The sequence below is a fragment of the Pteronotus mesoamericanus genome, unplaced genomic scaffold, assembly GCF_021234165.1.
Source record: "Pteronotus mesoamericanus isolate MK-2021 breed Mesoamerican mustached bat unplaced genomic scaffold, CSHL_Meso_final scaffold_1186, whole genome shotgun sequence".
Classification (NCBI taxonomy): Eukaryota; Metazoa; Chordata; class Mammalia; order Chiroptera; family Mormoopidae; genus Pteronotus; species Pteronotus mesoamericanus.
Genome location: NW_026555302.1, coordinates 4,653,159 through 4,675,677, shown reverse-complemented (window position 1 = coordinate 4,675,677; position 22,519 = coordinate 4,653,159). Strand labels below are relative to the sequence as shown.

Genomic DNA, 22,519 nt, shown 5'->3' with positions numbered 1-22,519 from the left:
AGTCCTGCTGCTGAGTGTGTAGAGAGCGGATTAGATGGGGAGGGAGCAGGGGTTTTGTAGGGATACCAGGCAAGAAGCAGTCATGGTGAGAGTTAAATGCGACTTGACGTAGGGAGTTGGAAGCGGCAGTGCAGTGAAGTGTCTGGTTGGGACTCTGAGGAGACAGCTCTATGTGGTGAAGACAGAACAGGACCCAGAGGTTGGCCGGATACGGGTACTGAGCAAGCTGCAGGTGCCAGGGCTGGCCTGGACAGAGTTCTGGATGGGTGGTTGTGTGATAGTCAAGAACAGAGCACACTGGAGGAGGAGGAAGTTTTAGGAGGGAGAGGAAAAACCTGAGATGCCCAAGTGGAGAGGTTAAGTTGGTATGGAGTTCAGGTCAATGTCCCCTTGACCCAGTTCTCTACACCTGACCGCTTTCCTGGTCCCAGATCTCTATTTCCAGCTGCTCCCTGAACATCTTCACTGGAATTCAACAGGCTGCTCACACGCAGCATGTTTAAATTCAATTTGTCATCTCCCTCCAGAGCTCAGTTCGCTTCCTGCAGTCCCAGGCGTTATCTTTCACGCTTCCTCTCTCTCTCCCTGCCCTGCAAATCCAGTCCTCCCACGTTGCGACAATCTCCGCGGTCTGTTCATTTCTTAACTCTGTCCCCTCATTTCCATTTCCACTGCCGCTCTTTCACAGATGCTCATTTTAACCTGCCGATTTTAATCGCTTCAGACTTCTCTCCCTTAACTGCTGTTCCTCAATTTCAAGTAAACTTTCTCACTGCCACCCAGTGGAACCTTCCGAAGGCCATGCTGGCTTTGCATGACACATGGCAAAGGACACATCGTTAGTGTCCTCATCAACGATAAACATATTTCAAACTTCACTGTAGGCCAGAAAACACCCTTCCCCTTCTGGCCTCTGCATATCTGCACATGTCAATCTTGTTGTCTTCCTTCCAAAACCGATCTACGGATTAATGTGATTCCTACCAAAATTCCAGGGAGACCTTTTTCTCAAAAATAAAACAAATAATCCTAAAATTTGTGTGGAACTACAAAAGACCCTGAATATCCAAAGTAGAAAGAAGAACAAAGCTAAAGGTATTATGCTTCTTGACTTCAAAATATGTTACAAAGCTATAGTAATAAAAACAGTATGGGATTGGCATGAAAACACATAGATAAATTAAACAGAATAGAGAGCTCAGAAATAAACCAATGCATGTATGGTTAATTAATTTACAACAAAGGAGCCAAGAATATAAAATGGGGAAAGGACAGTCTCTTCAGTAAATGGTGTTGGGACAGCTGGACAGACACAGGCAAAGGAATGAAACTAGATCACTCCCTTAGATCAAACACAAAAATGAACTCAAAATGGATTAAAGACTTGAATGTAAGACCTGAAACCATAGAACTCCTAGAAGAAAACATAACCAGTAAGCTCCTGACATCAGTCTCAACAATGACTTTTTGGATCTGAAACCAAAAGCAAGGGTAACAATAGCAAAAATAAGTGGAACTACATCAAACTAAAAAGCTTCTGTACAGCAAAGGGAACCATCAACAAAATGAAAAGGCAACCTACTGAGTGGGAAAAGATATTTGCAAATTATATAACTGATAATTATTTATAATTTTATATATAAAGCTGTATATTTACACGATATTTATATTTGTATATATTTATTATATATAAATTATATATAATTACATGTACTCATATGTAATTACTTCACAATGTTACATATATTTATATAACATGTTATATATAATTTTTATAATTATATATAACTTACATAATTATATATAATTTATAATATATGAAGTAATATATGGAGAACTCATACAACTCAGTCTACAAAAAAACTACTGGAACTATTAAGTAATTTTAGCAAGCTTTCAGGATAGAAAATCGATATGCAAAAATCAATTGCATTTTTATATATTAGCAATGAAAAAATAGAAACTGGAATAAAAAACAAGATGGTATCATTTGCAATAACTTCCAAAGTATGAAATGCATGAAACCTCTACCCAGATAACTAGGAACATTTCTCTAAGAAATTAAAGATGGAATACCATGCTTGTAGCTTGGAAGATTCTATTTTATTGGTTCAGTTCTCTTCAAATATGATTTCTAGTTTCAATAAAATCTCAATAAAATTAATATTGCTATTAGGTCAATATAGTTAAAATGCTGCTTCTCTTCAAATTGTTATATGGAGTCAATGAATCCCAATAAAAATCCCCAACAGGCCTTCTTATAAAAATTTCCAAGCTGATTCTAAAATTTATATAGAAATCTAAATGCCTAGAATAGCCAAAACAATTTTGAAAAGTAAGAATAAAGTTAAAGGTCTTCCTCTTACTGATTTTGACACACTTGTAAAACTACAGTAATCAGGACAGTGTGTTACTGGCATAACTTTAGACACATAGATCAATGAAACTCATTAGAGAGTCCAGAAATAGACCAACATATTGTATGGTCAATTGATTTTCAACAAAGATGCCAAGGTAATTCAATATGGAAAAAATTAGTTTTTCTACAAGTGGTCCAAAACAACTTATTACCTAAACAGAAAAAAAACAAACCTCAACCTTACTTTATCACCTGCCAATATTAATGTAACATGAATCATAGTCCAAAATGTAAATGCTAAATCTATAAAACTTCTAGAAGAAACTTTGTAATGTTCAGGCAGGAAAAACAATTTTAGATAGGAAACAAAGAACATGAATGTAAAATGTTTGAATTGAATACATCAACATTTAAAACTTCTGTTCCTCATAAGATACCAGGAAGAAAATGAAAATGCAAAGGCAAGCCTCAGGCTGGGAGAATATATTATCAATATAGATCTGACAAAGGGCCACTTTTCGGAATAAATAAAAAGCTCTTACAACTCACGATTAGAACCAATGAAAAGTCTACAAAAATGAACAAATTTCAACAAACTTCACCAAAATTATATAGAGATTGTATATACATGAAAAAAGATACTCAATATCATTTATTAGGGAAATGAAAATTAAAATGACAGTGTGATATCACTGCACATCTATTAGAACATTAGAGTAGCCACCCCTGCGTTCACTGCAGTGGCATTTACAATCATGAAGATAGGGAAGCAGTCCAAGTGTCCATCAATATATGAGTGGATAAAACAGCTATGGGGCATTTGCACAATGGAATACTACTCAGCCGTAAAAAGGAAGAAAATTTTACCCTTTGTGACAGCATGGATGGACCTGGAGAACATTATGCTAAGTGAAATAAGTCAGTCAGAGAAAGACAAATGCCATATGATCTCACTCCTATGTGGAATCTAATGAACAAACTGAACTAACAAGCAAAATAGAGACAGACTCATAGATAGAGAGCAGGACGACAGATATGGGAGGGGTGGTTAGAGTGTGGAGGGATTGAGGACTCATGGACATGGACCACAGCGTGGTGATTGCAGGGAGTGCAGTGTAAGGGGGCTAAATGGTAATGGGAAAAATACAATAAAAGATTTAAAAAAAAAGAACATTAGAGTAGGTAGAATTAAAATGACCAGCAATACCAACTGTTGGTGAGGGTATGATGTAACTGGAACTCTGATACCCCACTGATGGGAATATAAAATTTTACAACCATTTTGGAAAGGAGTTTTGGCAGTTTCTCATAAAGTTAAACATATACTTACCACATGACCAAGCAATTCCACACTTAAGTATTCATCTAAGAGAGATTAAGGCTTATGTCCACACAAAGAATTATATACAAATGTTCCTTTTTTTTTTTTAAGTAACCCAAACTAGGAACAATACAAATGTCCATCAATAGGTGAATGTATATATTAAATATTTGGCAATTCCTGTTGGCCATCTGTATGTTTTCTTTGGAGAAATAGCTTTTCATATCCTTTCCCCATTTTTTGATTCAATTTTTTTGTTATTCAGTTGTATGAGTTTCTTATGTTTTTTGGATATCTAGTCTTTGCCAGATATATCATTTGTGAATATACTCTCCCATTCAGTTGGTAGGTGATTTTCAACCATTGTGCTGCAACAACACACCAGTGTGCCACGGAATTTTTAAAACATGTGACACCTGACTATTTGGTAAGGGGTGCTGACCTCTTTTCCCTTAGATTGTCAAGTGAAAAATGACAACAGCCAATAAAACTGGACAATAATGGCTGTCCAGTTTGAATGCATCAAAATTATACCTATTTTTTGGTCAGATCAGCAAAAAGTATATTTTTTGGTGTGCTGCAGAATTTTAGTCATTAGTTTCTGTGTACCATGAGATGCAACAGTTGAAAATCGCTGCTGTAGACAGACAGTGGAATACAATTCAGCAATATAAATGAACTTAGACATCCAACAATGTGCATCAATCTCGAAATAAGTATAATTAAAAGAAGTAAGGCAAAAAGGTGTAGAGAATGTATGATATTCAATGACATGAAACTCTAGAAAAGAAAAATGTACCATGTATTTACAGAAAGCAGACCTGTGGTAGCCTGGGTACAGCAACAGGGTAAGGTCGATTGAGAAGAGGCATGAGGTAATAATATTTGGGGGTAAAGAAAATGGCCTATACTTTGATTTTAGGGTTGATAACATGCTGTATGCATTTGTCAAAAGTAACAGAATGTGCCTCTAACCTGAGGTATATAAATTATACTTCTTTAGAACTCTCCTTGTGTGTAGTAGTTGCTCTGTTTTTGTGGGCAAGGTCTTGGAGTCTGTGTAGGGAAACTTAATAAAGACGTTGACAATTTATCCGTTGTATAAAGCCTTTTTCTGCATTGGGCACTGTGTCAGACATTCCTTGCATTTATAGTTAAGCTATGATAAGGCATAGTGGGTTGAGGAAGGAAAGTAAGTTCCATGGAGAGACTGAAGATCTGACCCAGAGGAAGGTGCTTCCATGGTCTGGCCTAGCAGAGAGGACCACGACGGAGTTCAGCTCACTCCACTACCTCTTCTCCCTAAGATAATAATGGGAGAAAGGAGGCCGAGTGTGTCAGGTCAGCTCAATGGCTCAAACTGGGACTCTCATATTTGAAATGGGTGTCACTGCTAATGTGTTGATCGAGTGTATCTGAAGTCCTGCCTTTCTCCTTCAATTCCCTTCTTGGTTATGTGAGGCCAGCTATGACAGTCTGCTATAAATGAGAAGCTAGTGGTGCCAGATTTTAATGTGGAGAACACAGGATTTATTTTTGACTAATTGGTCCAGTAGGACCTGGAGTAGAATCTAAACAACTTTGGAAGTCTGTGGCGAGGAAACAGAGAGAGAGAAAAATTTAATCAGCCTTTACCCAGACACCCTGCTGACAGATTTCTAGGCTGACTTAATCAATGTGCTTGTTTCTCAGGTAAGACCTCAAAAGTAATTGGACCTGATTTCACTATACTTCATCCTTTTCATGAAGCTATACTTATAAAAGAACTAGCTTGGAATTCCTTTCCAGGGCATATAAAAGAGTAAAAAATAAAACCCCACACTTTTCTTTGCGTTCAAGCTGAAGTGGAGAAATGGACAGAGTGCCTAGAAGCTGTGATTCTGAGCTTAAGTTTCCCCAGCATGTCCATCACTCTTAGTCTATAATAAGTTAACAATTAAAATCTCTGGTATCCAGAATCAGTGTCAGCCAGTCAGGTTGGAGCCATGAACCCGACACTGCGCTCACCAGAGCTGTAAATCACAAAGCCTTCACCCTCCGGAGCAGAAGCACAGGGAAGAAGTCAGTGAGTACTCTAATAAGTTCCATGTGCTTCTTGGAGAAAGTCTTAAAAAATAATTAGACTTACAGAGCACCATACTTTTGTAGCAAAAAATTTGCATATATGAATAAAAAGTGGAAGAACTGACAGTGCCAATTTTTTTTCTTCTGTTTTCTGCTACTTTTTAAAAACAGTGGAATAATTGTTTATTGAGCTCTGGAAGGGCAGAGCTGGGGAAGTGAGATATGCACCAGAGAATGCGAAGGAGCTGGCAGAGTGGGATGTGAAGCAGGGAGGAAGGAGCGGACTCTCAGTTTTGGTGGTTAAGGAAGCACAGATATTTTGAGATAACCCTCTTGGCCTATCCCCTGCTATTTGAGTGCAAAGAATGCGTGTTTCTCCTTAAGTGTTAAAGTTACAAAGCCAAAAATAAACATGGTCACAATTCTGTGCAAAATTTGAAAGGCTGTGACAGAACGGAAAGGGAAGCTTTGTTCCAAATCAGACAGATCTGTTTTCAAATTGGCATTGTGCTACGTGACCTTGAGCGATTTGCTTAACTCCTCCGAGCTTCAGTGTTACTTCAATGACAAATTAATATCTCCCAGATCTTTCCATGCAATGCACTTGTGCATATCTCTCTTCTAATACTTACCCATCCTATCATTTCAAAATGTACCTGTGAAATGTATCCTATAGTTTTGAAAAACATCATTCTCTTCACATGATCGTGGATGTTTCTGTGATTTGGATTAAGAACTCCCAGCAAGCAGGCTGATTAAAGGAGGGCACGTGCATATTTATCTTTACTTGGCCCTGCCTCATGCACACCTGACACAATGATTACGCTACAGCTAAGGAAAATGCTGGGGACTTCCCCTTCCTTCCTGTGCATAGCATGGTGCTGGTGAGGTTTATGCAAGCTAACGGTCTTGCCCCTGGAAGTTTGCCACTTTGCAGCGCTAAGTCAGGTTGGCCTGGTGACCCCGTCAGCTAGAAAGGCAGGGATGCTAAATAGTATATTAGCACAATTGCTATTGTGCTAAGAGGTCTGACTCCAAGACACAACCTCAGCAGGTTTCCACTTGATTTCAGTGCAAATAGCGAGGTCAAGCTGCAACAATGAAAAGAAAATGGAGAAAGTGGAAAGTCCTGTAATGGTTTCAGGAGGGAAAGAGAAAAGGGAAAAGAAACTGCAACCCGGTCGGAATGAAATGGTGACACAGAAGGAAATGCTCCTATTTCCCCTCCAACGAGATGCTGCGATGGATTTCAAACTGACTCTGAAACTAAAACTGACACCTAACCCAGTACTCAGCCCCATAACCCACCTACCTCTCATTGGTTGGTATTGAATTTGAGACATTTCACAAATTTGGCTATCAAATACTGTATGTGCATGGAAAAAGAGCAGATAAAATGGGCCAATTAGACCACAGCTGCATCTGTCAAAACTCTAACCCTTAACCTTAGTGAGAACATAATCTAGGATCAAACACAGAAACCCAGCAGATGTACACAAGCCATTTAATACAGCCTTTGAAAAGGCTGTGCTGGCTGGCTGGCAGTGTTCTGAAGGCCTGATGAGAAATCCAGGCTTGGCCCTGTGAGGAATATTTTCAATTTGAAAGAAAAAGTAGGTTCTGATTCAGTAACTATTTAATAGAGCCCAGCAAGGTTCTCGCCACAGGCTTAATTGAAAATTCTCCTGACTGTGTTGCTGTGCAAAACAGCTTTCAAATATGTTTTTGGAAACCTGTTTGAGATTTGAGAATAGAATTTGGTTTTCAGTTACCTTATTCATGCTTAAGATCTTTTGGTTCAACTTCAAATTAACATGGGGTTCTATCCTTAGTGGGCTACGGAAGGTAGATTCAATAGCCGCCTCTCATGCAACATACACACGAATGCGGCATGCCTTCTCTCTGGTACACCCTGCAGAAGCTGACATGAAAGGGGAGGAAAAAAGGGGAGAAATAAGCAAAATAAGTTGGAGTGCCCTTACAGAGTTCACTAAAGGACTTTTCGAAAACAGTGGAAAATTTTGAAAATGATTATTGCATCTTTTCAAACATACATTAAACATGGCCAGCATAACTGCATTTACTGATGAAAATGACATTTTGGGGAGGTTTCCTTAGAATTCCGTAAGAGATGGCTTTGACTTTTTTTTTTTTTTGAGTTCACTATGGCCCCATACGGGTCACCAGGGGATAAGCCCACAAGATTTATGTAAGAGTCGGAGTTGGGAAGCAGCATCTCTAGTGGTTGCTCCTTCTCGATATCATTGTCTCTTAGTGTTCTGTTTATATGGTCATAGAGCTTTTAATTCCACATGGATGGGTTTGCCAGATTATATTGCAGGTACAGATTTAAAAAAAAAAAAGCTGAGAAGAAAGTAAAAAAGGTGAGCTAGTGGTAGAGCTCCCCCTAACACCAGGCAGCACAGATCCCTCCCTTGCCCATGCTGGAGGAATATTAAACCTGTTCCTGTGGTCCAAGCACCACTTACAGGCATTTAGTCCTATTTCAGAGGTCAAGATCAGGGAAGGAACAGCAATGGTCGATGGAAATGAAGAGGCTGCTCTGAATATAAAACTTCCTGCATCTAGTTAGTCTGGCAAATTGGTGTCTGGGTATCCAGCAGTACCCACTAGATTTAATCATTACCATGGGAAACTAATCAAGAGTCCTCCGTGTGGAGCAAGATGTTATCTGATCTAATGAAAAGCATTATAATTAAGAATACATGGTATATGTAAGAACCATGGTTTCCTTGCTGCTTAGAGACCGAGAGAGGGGACGAGGGGTGGTCTTGTGCCAGCTCACCATACAGGCCTCTTCCAGAGAGTTTTCTTGAAAGACATTTTCCCCCGTCAGGATGGCCTAGTAAAATGTCTGTAATTAAATAGATTAGACTTCTGTTTTTGGTAAAGTGAAAGATTGAGAACAGACTGCTCTTTAACCTGACATGTGGAAAGGCCAATCTATCTGGAAGTTAGTTAAAAGTGATTTTGTGTGTTCACTGATAAGCGCAACATATTTCCTTCCCCGCACCTAACATTTTTTGATACAGGGAAGGAATCCTTGCAAGAGCTCAGATTCCTGGGAATTCAGATTTCCAACATTGACGCGATGCTATTTTGTAAGTGGAATATTGATGACAAAAGTAGGGCCGTGCAGTGTGGTGGTGAGGGCGTGACTCTGGGTTAGGGCTGGAGAAACATTCTAGAGCTTGTTCCTTCATCTCTCGTGATCTGAGCTTCTCCTGTGGCTGTTTTGACGGCGACTCGAGGCTTATAAAGTACAAGCCCAGAGCCCAGCACAGGTGAATGTTAAATTCACTGTGGTGGGTTGGAAGGGGGATGTTATCCATGTGGCTGCTCTTAGTGATGAGACCTAAAGGATGGCTGTTACCTGAATCAGCCTTCAGTTTGAAGATAAAAATTAGCCCGTGACTGCTGGAGTGGATGATGCTCCCTTAATGGCTTTTTGCATTCTGCCCTCATTCAGCCGGTTAAAGCTGGAGTCCACAGAACTGGGAAACACTTGAGTCTGGAACAGTCATGGGATTTACAGCCTTATCTCATTTTAACCAACGTAATCAGTGAGATTTTTATTGTAATGAAAATGCTGGCCATGAACTTATAGTTTATTTTTTGTTTTTTCTTTTGCTTCCCTTGCCTGAGAAGATATATCAGAAAAAATATTGCCATGAGAAATGTTTGAGATTTTACGGCTTATGTTTTCTTCTAGGATTTTTATGGTTTCAAGTCTGACATTTAAGTCTTTAACCCAGTTTGATTTTATTCTCATGTATGGTGTAAGAAGATGGTCAAGTTTCCTTTTTTTGCATGTATCTGTCCAATTTTCCCAACACCATTTATTGAATAGACTGTCTTCACCCTGTTGTATGTTCTTGCCTCCTTTGTCAAATATTAATTAACCATAAATGTATGGGTTTATTTCTGGGCTCTCTATTCTGTTCAATTGATCTATATGTCTGTTTTTATGTCAGTACAATGCTATTTTGATTACTATGGCCTTATAACGTAGTTTGATATCAGGTAGCATAATTCCTTCCACTTTGTTCTTCTCTCTCAAGATTGCTGTGGATATTCAGAGTCTTTTGGTGTTCCATATAAATTTTTGGAATATTTGTTCTAATTTGATAGGAATTGTGTTGAGTCTGTAGATTGCTTGGGGTAGTATGGACAGTTTAATGATAATAATTCTTTCTATCCATGAGTATGGTATATACTTCCACTTATTTGTATCTTCTTCAATTTATTTCTTCAGGTCCTTATAATTTTATGAATACAGGTCTTTTACATCCTTGGTTTTTCTGACTACAGGTCTTTTACATCCTTGGTTAAATTTGTTCCTTGGTAATTATTTTTGATACACTTGTAGATAGGATTGTTTTCTTAATTTCTTTATGATAGTTCATTATTGGTATACAAAATGCAACTGGTTTTTGAGTATTTATTTTGTATCCTGCTACTTTCCTAACTTCATTTATCAGCTCTAGTAGGTTTTTTTTTATTTTTTTGGTGGAATCTTTAGGGTTCTCTATATACAATATGATGTAATCTACACATAATGACAGTTTTACTTCTTCTTTCCAATTTGGATGTTTTTTATTTCTTCTTGTCTGATTGTTGTGACCAGTACTTCCAGTACTGTGTTGAATAAGAGTGGTCAAAGATTCTTGTTCCCAATCTTAAAAGAAATGCTTTTAGTTTTTGCCCATTGAATATCATGTTGGCTGTGGGCTTTTATTATGCTGAGGTATGTTCTCTATACTCCCACTTTGCTGACAGTTTGTATTATAAATGGGTGCTGGATTTTATCAAATGCTTTTTCTGCATTTATTGATATGATCATGTGATTTTTATCCTTCATTTTGTTTATGTGGTGTATCACATTTATTGATTTGCAGATATTATACCAACTTTGCCTTCCTGGAATAAATCCCATTTGACCATGATGTATGATCTTTTTACTATTTTGCTGGATCCAGTTTGCTATTATTTTTGAGGATTTTACAATAACATCTATGTTCATCAAGGATGTTGGTCTACCATCAACAAAGTAAAAACACAGTCCAGTGAATGGAAAAACATATTCACCAATAATATACTTAATAAAGGGTTAATATCCAAAATTTATAAAGAACTTATAAAACTCAACACCAAAAAAAAAAAAAAAAAAAGCCCAATCCAATTAAAAAAATGGGCAAAGGACCTGAATGGACACTTTTCCAAAGAGGACATACAGATGGCCAATAGGCATATAAAAAGATGCTCAACTTCACAATAATCAGAGAAATGCAAATTAAAGCCACAGTGAGATATTTCCTCACACCCACCAGAATGGCTATTATCAATAACTCAAAAAGCAACAGGTGTTGGCGGGGAGTTTGAGAAAGGGGAACCCTTGTGCACTGTTGGTGGGAATGCAGATTGGGGGCAGCCACTGTAGAAAACAGTATGGAGTTTCCTAAGAAAATCAAAAATGTAATTGTGTCATGATGCAGGGATTCCACTTCTGGAAACATAACTGAAAAAACATGAAACACTAATTTGAAAGAATATATGTACCCCTATATTCATTGTAGTGTTATTTACAATGGGCAAGATTTGGAAGCAGCTCAAGCGCCCATCAGTGGATGAATGGATAAAAACGTTGCGGTACATTTACACAATGGAATACTACTCAGCCATAAAAAGGAAGGCAATCTTACCTTTTGGGATAGGATGGATGGACCTGGAGAGTATTATGCTAAGTGAAAAAATCCAGTCAGAGAAAGACAAGTACCATATGATTTCATGTGCATGTGAAATCTAATGAACAAAATTAACTAACAAAATAAAAACAGACTCATAGATACAGAGGACAAACTGACAGCTTTCAGAGGAAGGGGGTTGGGAGGTTGGGTGAAAAAGGTGAAGCGATTAAGCAAAAAAACCAAAAACAAAAAAACCCTCATAGACACAGACAACAGTATGGTGGTTACCAGAGGGAATGGGGGGTTGAGGGAGGCAGAAGAGGGTAAAGGAGGGAGTAAATGGTGGTGGAAAGACACTTGACTTTTGGTAGTTAACGCACAACACAATATACAGATGGTGTATTATAGAATTGTGCTCTTGAAACATATACTTTTATTAACTAATGTCACCCCAGTGAATTCAATACAAATTTTAAAAAATGCAGGCCATAACAAATTTAGTCCCTTAGAATTCTATCTCTTGCAGAATGCTGAGGGACTCTTTGTGATCTCAGCCTCGGATCTGTGTAGGTATCCTCCCCCTCCCCCACGTCTGTTTTGCAGATTTGTTTCCAGACTGCTCTGACTGAGTGGAGACCAGGAAGGGAGCCCAGCTGTTTTCCTTGTGTTGGCTCTCTGTGCTGAGCAGGAATTGCTGAGCAAAAGAGCAGCATTTCTCCAGGGAGGTTCACGAGGGTAGTGCAAGCCCTGTCTGGGTTTTTTTTTTTTTTTTGGTTTTTTTTTTTTAATTATTAAAAACTCCTGCCAAATACTATCAGTGAGGGGGGAAAAGTATGCAGAGTCTGAAGTGCAATTGGACCAGCCTTTAAAAAATATCAGCTTGAATGAAGCAGGAATGTTTTGCACTTCTTTAATTTTCTCCATTTAACAGGAGACAGTTGCACTCAGAGAAAGTCACTTTTGACTGCAGACTCTATTGTGCAACCGTGCTCAGTCTCGAGTCTTGAAGGAGACAGTACATAATTAAAATTCATTTTAAAATAATTGCCCAATGATTGACATTTGTTCCAAATACATCATAGTGGTAAATGCTTAATCTTTATTCCAGTGAAGTTTTTTTTTTCCAATGGAAAGAAAATAAAGTAATTTTTTAAAAAGGGTGATTGTGCTTTTAAAAAAAAAATGGAAACAATAAATTTATGTCCGGTCTTGCTCTCAAAAAGCTGGCAGTCTAGCAGGGGAGAGCAGAGTTAGGCGAGGAAAACGAACACACTAGAATGCTGCTGAGATTCCCAAGAGGGAGAAGCAGCCAGTTCCGCTCACCTCCTACTACACTGACGTACGCTGTCATTTTAAATGCAACCCACTTGCAGTATTGCTGTGAGAGGGTTCGATGTGCCTCCTTTCCTGGGACAACCACTGCTCAGCACTAGGAAACTCTGTGGCGTAGCGACCTGGAGTCCTTTCCATCTGACTGATGTCTGTCTGTGCCCTGGTCTTTATCTCGGCACCAGAATCCTGGTTGCTGGAGGGTTGCCTCCGTCCTGTTCCCAGGAGGAACGGGCTGGTGAGACCACTCCGATGCAGTCCCCACAGTTGGGAAGGTGGTATCTGAAGACCTTGGATCCCTCAATTTGTAAATACCACAGCTGCAGTCACGATTAGGGAAGTCTATCAGAGAAGTGTATCACTGAACCAGGAGTTGGATGCCAAGGATTGATTGGTGAGCACAGCGTGATCACCAGGTTTACAAAGCCTTAGCGAACTTACGGTGACTACGTGCCGGAGAGTTTTACATTGTTCTTGAATGGTCAAAATTCAGGTGTTATATCCATGAGTGCCAACGGACTACTATAATATCTATGTTTGTTTGACTTTGAATAATGCATAATGTGGGAATAAGTACAATATAGGAAACAGAAATCACAGCCTTGTTTAGTAGTATAAATCCCTCAGCTCAACTGGAAAAATAATTCAATGCCTATCAGTTTTACCTTCTACATCTGGGAGGATGTGAATGCTTTGTCTTATCAATGTAAGGGGTCTCAGCAGTCTTATAATCTGTCTATTCATATTAAAGATGAGGAAACTGAGGCCAAGAAAAGTGAACTGGTTTGCCTAAGGAACACAGGGAGACTTCACTGGAGCTTCATGATCTGAACCCAATCTTCTGACTGGAATTTCAGTGCATTTTGTACTGTGCTATTCTGAACCTTGGAGTAAATGCCAAGGCTCTTCTTGATGGATCGACTTTCAGGGGGAGGAGTTGAGGATAATAGGAGATAAACATAAACAAAACTGTCTTATCTAGACAGGACCTCAGCTCATTAGGAGGAAGAATGAGGATGAGAGAAGACAGGAGAAAAGAAATTACAGAAATACCAGTAATCACCGGAAGATCCTGGAATAGGGCAAATGCCAGACATTTTCAAGAGTAGAAGAAATCTGAGTTGAGTTAAAAAAATTAAAAAAAAAATTCTTTGGGCAGAAGTAAGTTTGTGTGCAAAGAGTGTAAAGCAGAAATACTGCCTTATTAATACATACGGTGGGACCTGCTGGGACAGACGGAAAACATGGTCCTAACAGCTAATGACAACAGACACCTAATCCTTCCATAAGGTTTGGAACATTAAACACTTTTTTTTTCTTTCAAAAGTACTTAAAGAGGAGAGAGAGGAGGAAAAGATAATGATTAGGAAGAATATCTCATACATTATTTACTATTATCAGAAGGGAAGTCAAATTCAATAAAGTACAGATTGATTTATCAAAGAAAATCTTGCACAGGGATTAATACAATAAATAAAAATTTCAGTAAAATTTTGCCCTAGCATTTATTTTAAAACTATATTTCAAAAATGTTAGTGGGAGTTATGGCTAATTTTTGTCAAATGTAAGAACTAATAATGCTAAGGTTTTGTGTTCTTAGATTGTCACTTAGTACTTATGATTTTAAGATTAGCCCCTGAGAAACTACTCATTTACTTTTGGTATTTAGTGATCTTTTAGGATGTGAACCTGTCAACTGGGTCCTCTCTAATGACCATAGAAAGTGTTATGGCCATCAGTCAATGATTATTTTTGAAGGAATGGGAGAAATGCTATTATTCTATGTTATACATATTACATCATAAGCAGAGTGAATAATAGTAAATATATTAAAGAGAAAATACAGAACTTAATAGCATAAATTTTAATGATAAAAATTATTTAAGGAAGTACTTTCTCATTAATAATCATAATTGTTTTGATTATATAATAATCAAATTATTAGTTTCACTACTTTGTTATCAATTTCTTGTAAAACATCTAGAATGTAGAAATGTTGATTAGAATGGCTTTGGATTTAACTAAGCTTAAAAAATATTAATAAAAGAAAACCCTTTTGGCTTTGGTGGGAATGTTAGGACTCTAGGATCTGATGGCAAAGTGGCCTCAAAGGCCCATATGTGGCTTCTCTCATCTGCACATTGTTTCTCAGCGTCAAGCACAGGCATCTTCCTTCCGTTCCATCAGACCTGTCCTCCTGGTTCTTGTCGTACCTCTCTGTTTCATGCAGTAGAAACAGTGGATAACCACAATCCTTTTACACTAAACAAAACAAAACTGTCCTCAAGCAATTGTGTTTTAAATTTTTGAGCAAAATCTCACCTCTTATGCTCTCTTACTAGATGGGTCTTTATGTGCACATGGCTTCCTCTCTCCACCTCGCCTCCAATGGCAGGGTGAGCCAGCGGTTTAAAAAAAAGACTCCGTTGTGGGTATCAGGTGTTTCAGATTGACAGATATTCAAAACTCATTTCCAAAAGAGCTCATAGGCTTATGATATTTCAGACCAAATATTAAGTAGAATTGAGGAGTGTGCCTTTTAGATTTACAGTGATTTCGCCTTGCCTGTCGAATAAGCTCGTATTGGTGGTACTTGCATGGAACTTGACTTCTAAACCTTGCCCATGTGTTCTGAGAAAAAAGGTCGTAGTTCAACTCTAAAACATGCAGCACATCAGAGGTAGAGAAGGTCTACATATTTCTCCTGCCTGCTTTAATTCGAACCAAAAAAAATGGTCCCAGTGTATAGACTTCTAGGGAAATAGATGGGAAACCTGTGCATGAATTGTTTAAAGAAGGTATGGAGTGAAACTTCGGGTTTGAAGAGGAAAAAGGTAGGCCCGCGGCAGGATGGGCCAGATGATATGTGGGGCCCAGTACAAAGTAAGAATGCAGGGTCATTTGTTCAAAACTTAAGAATATCAATGCGGTGACAACAGAACATTCAACCAAGCGTGTGTCCCCTCAGAGCCCCAGGCCCTGTGCGACTACCGCACAGGTCACACTCACAAAGTCTGCCCCGGCGAGAAGTTGAAATGAGAATAAAAGGAAAAGGAATGATCTATTTTCCCATGTTTCCTTCCCTTTTTCTTTTTCTTTTTTTTTTTAGGGGATTTTCCTTCCCACTTTCTCTCCCACTCTCTCCTATGTCCTCTTCAGAGGTGACTGTCTCCCAAGGGGGCACTGTTGTACCAGTGATTCAAGGGGTGACACCTGAACTCTAGTCCAAGGGGGAGGGACACCAGAAAGGGGTTGTATCACACCAGTGATGGGGTCGGGGTGGGGGCTGAGGGATTTCTGAACAGGCCGCGGGCAGAGAGCATCACTGGGGAACTGCAAACTTCTCAGCAGTGACGAAAGCTACTTATCTTCTCTGAATCTAATCTTTCATTGCTGTCCACCAGTGATAGCTGCCTTGCAGGGTTATTGTATGGATTAGAGATAATGTGGAAAATACCTCCCAGTGGCTGGTATGGAACGGGAGCTCATAGAATGAGAGCTCATATATAGTCATTTTCTTTTTGTGAGTGAAGAGATGTATTCACTGAGAATGGATAGAAAGACCTCACGTCTCAGAAGGACTGGAGGATCTCAAAAATGCTTGAAGAGCCCTGTAGGAGCTGGCTGCCTCTCTGCGTCCATCCTCAGTTCCCCAGTGCTTTGGAATGGTTTAAAACGCAGGACCGCATCTTCTTCCCAAACAGGATAAGGAACAATCTGCGGGAAGTCGGCACACAGCAGAGTTCAGTCTCCAGCACTGAAAACTTGCCAGCTCTCACCCACACTGCGCAGATGAGAAAGCAGCTGTGGACAGACCCTTGGAGTAAGAGCCGTGGGGTCACTGGCGTGCATTAGGCTCAAAAGCACCGCATTGTTCACCCTGGGATTTTGTAGTTTGTCTATTTTATCCAGCTACGTTTCCATGACACACAGAGGACATAGCCAAACCATTGAATGTACTTTTACCTCTTTGTTTTGATTTATTATTTGTTGTTTACAGTATTATCTCCAATAACAACAATGGAATTTCCTTCCCTACTAATCTGGCCTGTTTCCATTTTGCCTGTTCGTTTTTACTTATTTATATATTTTTGGACGGAAACCTCGGAGCCTCAGCGTGACTCTGCTGTGTTTATTTCCTTGCATGTTTGTGTCAGCATCATTTATTAGAAAGTCCACTCAGAAGAACTTTGCTCATTAATTATAAAGTCTCTGTTTCCTGGGTCCTCGGGGGAGTGTAGTAGGGACTCCAACTTTCTTCATACTGAGAATCAGTTCTGGTCAGCAGCTTCCTCATCATTGCTCTGCAAGCAGATGACTTGCTCTCCGCAGCTTACAGAGGAAAGGAACACGTGAGGCCGAGAAGTAACTCCTCAGCACTTAAATGCTCTGACTTACCCGCCCTGCTCAACCTAGCAATGCTGATTTCCATTTCCTTTTATTTAGCAGTAAGTTGTGTGAGCAAACGCCTGCTTTTTTGCAGACGTGCTCAATTCCTTGAGCACATGTCCCTGAAACCTAGTCTGTTGTTAACTAATGAGCAATTGCAGCTTGCAGTATTTGCTGCTTAGTAGTGTGTGATGAATGCTGGACTCGGCTCTTTCTTAGGAAGAGCTCACAGCCCACAAAGTCAATAAAAAAGGTAAAGAGAAGAGGTAACTTGATGTATGAATCTTATTTGATAATATTACATTCTGCCACCTCATTGTCACTGCCTTCTCATGATTTAATGAATTAACCAATTCATCATTTATTTAGTCCTTACTCTGTATAGGACGTCACGTTTAGTGTCAAGATACTTAAAAGACCAGACTGTGGAAATCGAGCTGAGAGGAAATAAATCTAATAAAGGGTTGTAGGTGACGTGATGAAAATCTGTCCAGAGTTTATATAGGGATAAATGAAGGAGGAGCCTTCATTCTCTTTGAAGTGGGGTGGAGGGCAGGCGTCACAAACGAAGGCGAAAGGTACTGGATGTATTTGAGATCCGTAAGTGCTTTTAAAGGCTGAAACAGAGCGGCTGAGCAGGCAGGACAGCTTGAGGGGAGGGGTGAGGTGAGGAAGCCAGACACGTGGCTGTGGCTGTCACACTACAGACTGTGGATTTTATCTTCTGGGGAAAGTTTCAGGCGGGTGAAACATCGATATGAGATTTGCTTTTTAGAAAAATCACCCAGAGAAGGGTAGATTCGCAGGGACCAGAGTGGAGGCAAGGAGAGTCCTTCAGAGAGTGCAGTGCAGAGCTCGCATGATGCGATTCTGAATAAGCCCGTGGCTCATGGAAAGGGCAGGGAAGCGGGCTTTATGGCATAGATATCAATTTTTAAATATCGTCTTTACAGCCACTGCTGATGAAACTGGAGCTCAGAAAGTAACACAGCCAATAAATAGCAACGAGAACCTTTCTCTGCCTCCATTGCAGTTAGGCGGTGTGATCATTGTGGCATTTCGCGCACTGCAATCGCCTGTTTACAGCCCTAACCCCTCCTGCCCTGAGACAGAAACTTCTTAAGGTCAAGAACCGAACCACTGAATTACTTGTCCAAGCCCAGCGTGGAGTCTGGTATAGGCAAGCGCTCCGTAGTTGTTTGGTGCCGTGGCCAGTGCTTCTCCCGTGTGCACTGCATGGCGTGTAAGTGCGAAAACGCCCCGCAAGCCTGTCTTACACCCACCCATTTCCATCTCCCCGCCTGAGGGGCCAGGGCAAAAGGACTGGCAGGTACAATAGGCAGAGGATGCGTTTCACTTTGCTTTAAAATTTATATCACTTCCTCCGTCACCAAAACGTGCCCTCTACCTCCAGGAACCTCTATTAAAATGCCAATAACAAATATTTAAAATGTAAAAAGTGACCATAAAAGTTGATGCTTCTGTGAGACTGCCTCCACTGGTCTCATTATTTATTCACAAATCAAACATGATAATTTGCTTTCATATCTCTTTCTAGGTTACTTGATGTTTTCTCCTGGATCTCACTTTATTCTTCTACACAGGTTCGTAATGCCTCCCGCCTGGCTCTTTCAAGATGGAGGGGCAACCTGTGGGAGAGCCGACTCAAGTGGTGTCTAAATTCAAACCTTCCGCCAAGGTGGAGAGCACGGGACCCTGGCTGGAGGAAGATCATGCTCGAATATGGGAAGTGTTAAAGACAGAGGAGGTAAGACACCCTACATAACACAGACGGGACAATGATGGGTTTTCTTACACTTGAGACCATAATTCTCCGTGGACCCAGGACCACCGTCCAGCCTGGAAAACAGTAAGTCAGGGTTAGGCCCCTTGGACAGTAATAACCCAGAGGGATTCAGCCAAAGCAGGTAGCCCTGACAGCGAGGCCTTAAGCTGTACAAGTTGATGTTTTCCTTGTGGAATCCTGCCAAACCTAATTGGGAACCCATGGGGAGAAAGTTGATGAGCAAGGATTAATCATAACAAGTGGAATTATGTAAACTCATTGTTTGACAGCTACATGTATCAGGACTCTTTGGTTGCAAGCGACATAGATCGACTCTGACTAATTTATGGAAAATGGGAAATTCTTGGAGGATGGTGGGAGGCTCACATAACTGATAGGAAGTTTGGAAAACTAGGCTTGAAAATAGGGCAGGAACCGTGTCCGTAGAGTCTACTCAGGGCGCTACCCTGGTGTAAATCCCAAACTGCTCCCCACTCTCTCCTTATTCTCACATTTCTCTGCTCAAGATGCAAAGCCGTGGGAGCGAGGGGCTCACTGCCAAGCTTAGTCATGTGTATTTCTTTTCTGTAAAGAGGGAAAGATGCTGTCATGAGGAATTATTATACCCAAGTCCTCATAGCCCTTGTGTTTAGAGTCCAAATCTCATTTTTTTAATATAACATGTTTCTAAGATTTTTAAGATTCAGCCAATTAATATATATATTAGTAACTCATTAATTTTCATTGTTATTTTAATGGTATGTCAATTATTTACATTTTTTGCTATTATAAACCATGCCATTATGAATGTATTTATTATATATGTCTTGTGCACCAGTGTTAGAGTGTCCCATGTGTTAGAGTTTTTCGTACCTATTAGGTGAATTTTTGAGTTATGTATGTAGAAGTTCTATTTTACAAGTTATTGTCATATTGTTTTTCAAAATGGTACCAATTTATACTCCCACCAACAGTGCATAAATTTTCCCTGTTTCATAGCCTTGTCAACTTTTGGAGTTGTCAGATTTCTTAATTTTTCTAATCTAGTTGGTATCAAATAGAATCTTATTCTTTGCTCATCAGTTCTTTTTTCATTTTCACTCCTTCTCAGATAATTTTTTCTGTTTCCTTTAGAATTTACATTTCTACTGCTCTAACTGTAGCAAAAGTCTTTTCCTTTTTTTTTTTTTTGTTTGAAAATGCCTTTATGTTGAGCCTACTCTTAGAATGACAGTTTACCTGGGTATAGAATTCTAGATTACTTTCTCTTAGTATATTGAACATACTCCATTGTTTGCCTTCCACTTCTTCTGTTGTAAATTAGCTGAAAGTCTAACTTCATTCCATTGAATGTAATGCCTTTTCTCTCTAATTATTTAGATCTAGTCCACATTTTTGCTGCTTTGCAGTTTTATTCTTCTATGTTTATGTGTGAGTTTCTTTTTATGTAACCTCTTAGAATTCATAGGACCTCCCAAATATAAGGATTGGCATCTTTCATTAGCCTGGAAACATCTCTGTAATCTTTTCAAATGATTACTTTGGCTTTTTATTTTTTCCTTCTATAACTCCAAAAAGATTTATGTTTGCTTTTCTCACTCTTTGCTCATATTCCTTAAATTCTCCTTCAGATTTATCTTTTTTCCTCTCTGTATTGCCTTTTGATTAAATTTAGATATATCTTCCAAATTCACTAATTCTTTCTTCAGTTGCATCTAATCTGTCCTTTAATCAACCAAGGAGCCTTGAATTTCAACTATATTTTTTACTTCTAGAAGTTCTGTTTTCTTTTAAAATCTTCTAGTCATTTTTCTCCTCATGCTTTTAATTCATATTTTTATTTTTTAAGACTATCAAGAACTGTGAAGGGTTTGAAATTTTATGCTAGTTGCAAATTAGCTTGCCACAGTTGTGTAAATGCTGAGAGAAGACATGAGACTCTTGTATCAGAGACAAAAGACTTTATTACTCACAGAAGAAGTAGCCAGAGTGTCAGCATGTTTGTGTTGGTTCCCTGTATCCCAGTTCCTAGAGGAGAGACACAGATAGCTAGCTGCCTGCACACAAGGGGATCACTGACTTTTGCAAACATGCCAGTTTATAGCAGGCAGAGAGCAAGGCTACACGTTCTCCTAGTGGGAGACAGTACCTTATCCTGTAAGGTTACTTGCTGCAAACACAGGCCTGAAAGATGGCCTGGGTAAAGATGAGCTAGGCCTCCACTTTTTGGCATACAAGGCAAGATATGCAGGAACAAGATAGACTCACAGAGGAGTGTTTCTCAACAGTATTAAATATAATGGTTTTCTATTCTGAGTTGGCAATTCGAACAGCTATGAATTTTATTCTAGTATCTGTTCTTTCTGTTGGCTCTTGCACATGATATTATGTTTCTTTGTGAGTTTATGATTTTTGACTGTGGTTTACTATGGAGGGGAAGCACAAATAGAATTTTGGTAGGTAGTTTAAAAAGTGTTAACAAAAACCAAAACTTTAGTTTACTTGGTTTGGTCAATGTCCTCTAAATGGAAGCTGACTTTGATGCTTATTGCTAGGTTTTGCTTTCCTATAGGTTTTGACTTTAAAAGTTTTAAATTTTTTTGCCAGCTCATCAATATATTTAAAAAGGTATTTTAGTTTTATTTTATCAAGCATTTTTTTTTTTACTTAGTTTTAGAGGGAGAGTTAATTAGGATATTCAGTCCACTATATTGCTAGAAATGTTAGTCTTACACTCTTCTATGAGTTATTTAAATAAAGTGTGATCTTAAATTTTTAAAATGTTTCTTAAACTTACTTAAAAATTATTTTATTTGTTCATCTAGATAATGTTGAGTCTTTATTATTGTTGACCAGGTTTAGTTACATATCTTCCTATACATGAATATTCATAGTTGACTTAAAATTATTTACAAATTTAGTGTAGCACAGATAAGTCTGTCAAGTATATTGGAAATTAAAATATTTTATCTTTAGTGTAGTGATTAATTTTTAACTATTGTAAATAGATCCTTAAAATAGGGATATTTAATTTTTAAATTATAAATAATACCTGCATATAGTAGAAAATAATGAAAACTTTATAGAATGGTCAAGTATTAAAAATAAGTTTCTTTTTAAAATCTCAGTATCTTTTAATTTTTAAAGTGAGCAAGGGAGCAGTGAGGAGATTGGATATGTTTTAATGGTGATAAAAAGTTCTATCTTTTGGCCCTGAGAGTTGTGGCTCAGTGGACTGAGTGCCGGCCTGTGAACTGAAAGGTTGCCGGTTCAGTTCCCAATTGGGGCACATGCCCGGGTTGTGGCCCAGGTTCCCACTTGAGGGTGTGCAAGAGGCAACTGATCGATGTATCTCTTGCTCATCATCGATATTTCTCTCCCTCCCTTTCTCCTTCCCTTCCTCTTTCTCTAAAAATAAATAAAATCTTAAATTAAAAAATGTTCTTTTGATTGTCAGGTGGTTACACGGGTGTACGTACACTTAAAATGGACACATTTTATTAGATGTCAGTTATGCCTCAATAAAACTGATCTTAAAAAATGGGCCACTGGGTAGGGGAACA

The 22,519-nt window shown here is 38.9% G+C and overlaps 1 protein-coding gene across 2 annotated transcripts in view; it reads left to right on the top strand.

Moving 5' to 3' along the window:
- Window positions 1–22,519, top strand: part of RGL1 (ral guanine nucleotide dissociation stimulator like 1) — a 212,048-nt gene that overhangs the window by 43,630 nt on the left and 145,899 nt on the right. For both annotated transcript variants that reach the window (XM_054587672.1, XM_054587670.1), the window contains exon 2: window positions 18,775–18,938. In XM_054587672.1, coding sequence (XP_054443647.1) covers window positions 18,807–18,938 — 132 coding nt within the window. In that variant the 5' untranslated portion in view covers window positions 18,775–18,806. The remainder of the gene's footprint in view (window positions 1–18,774; window positions 18,939–22,519) is intronic.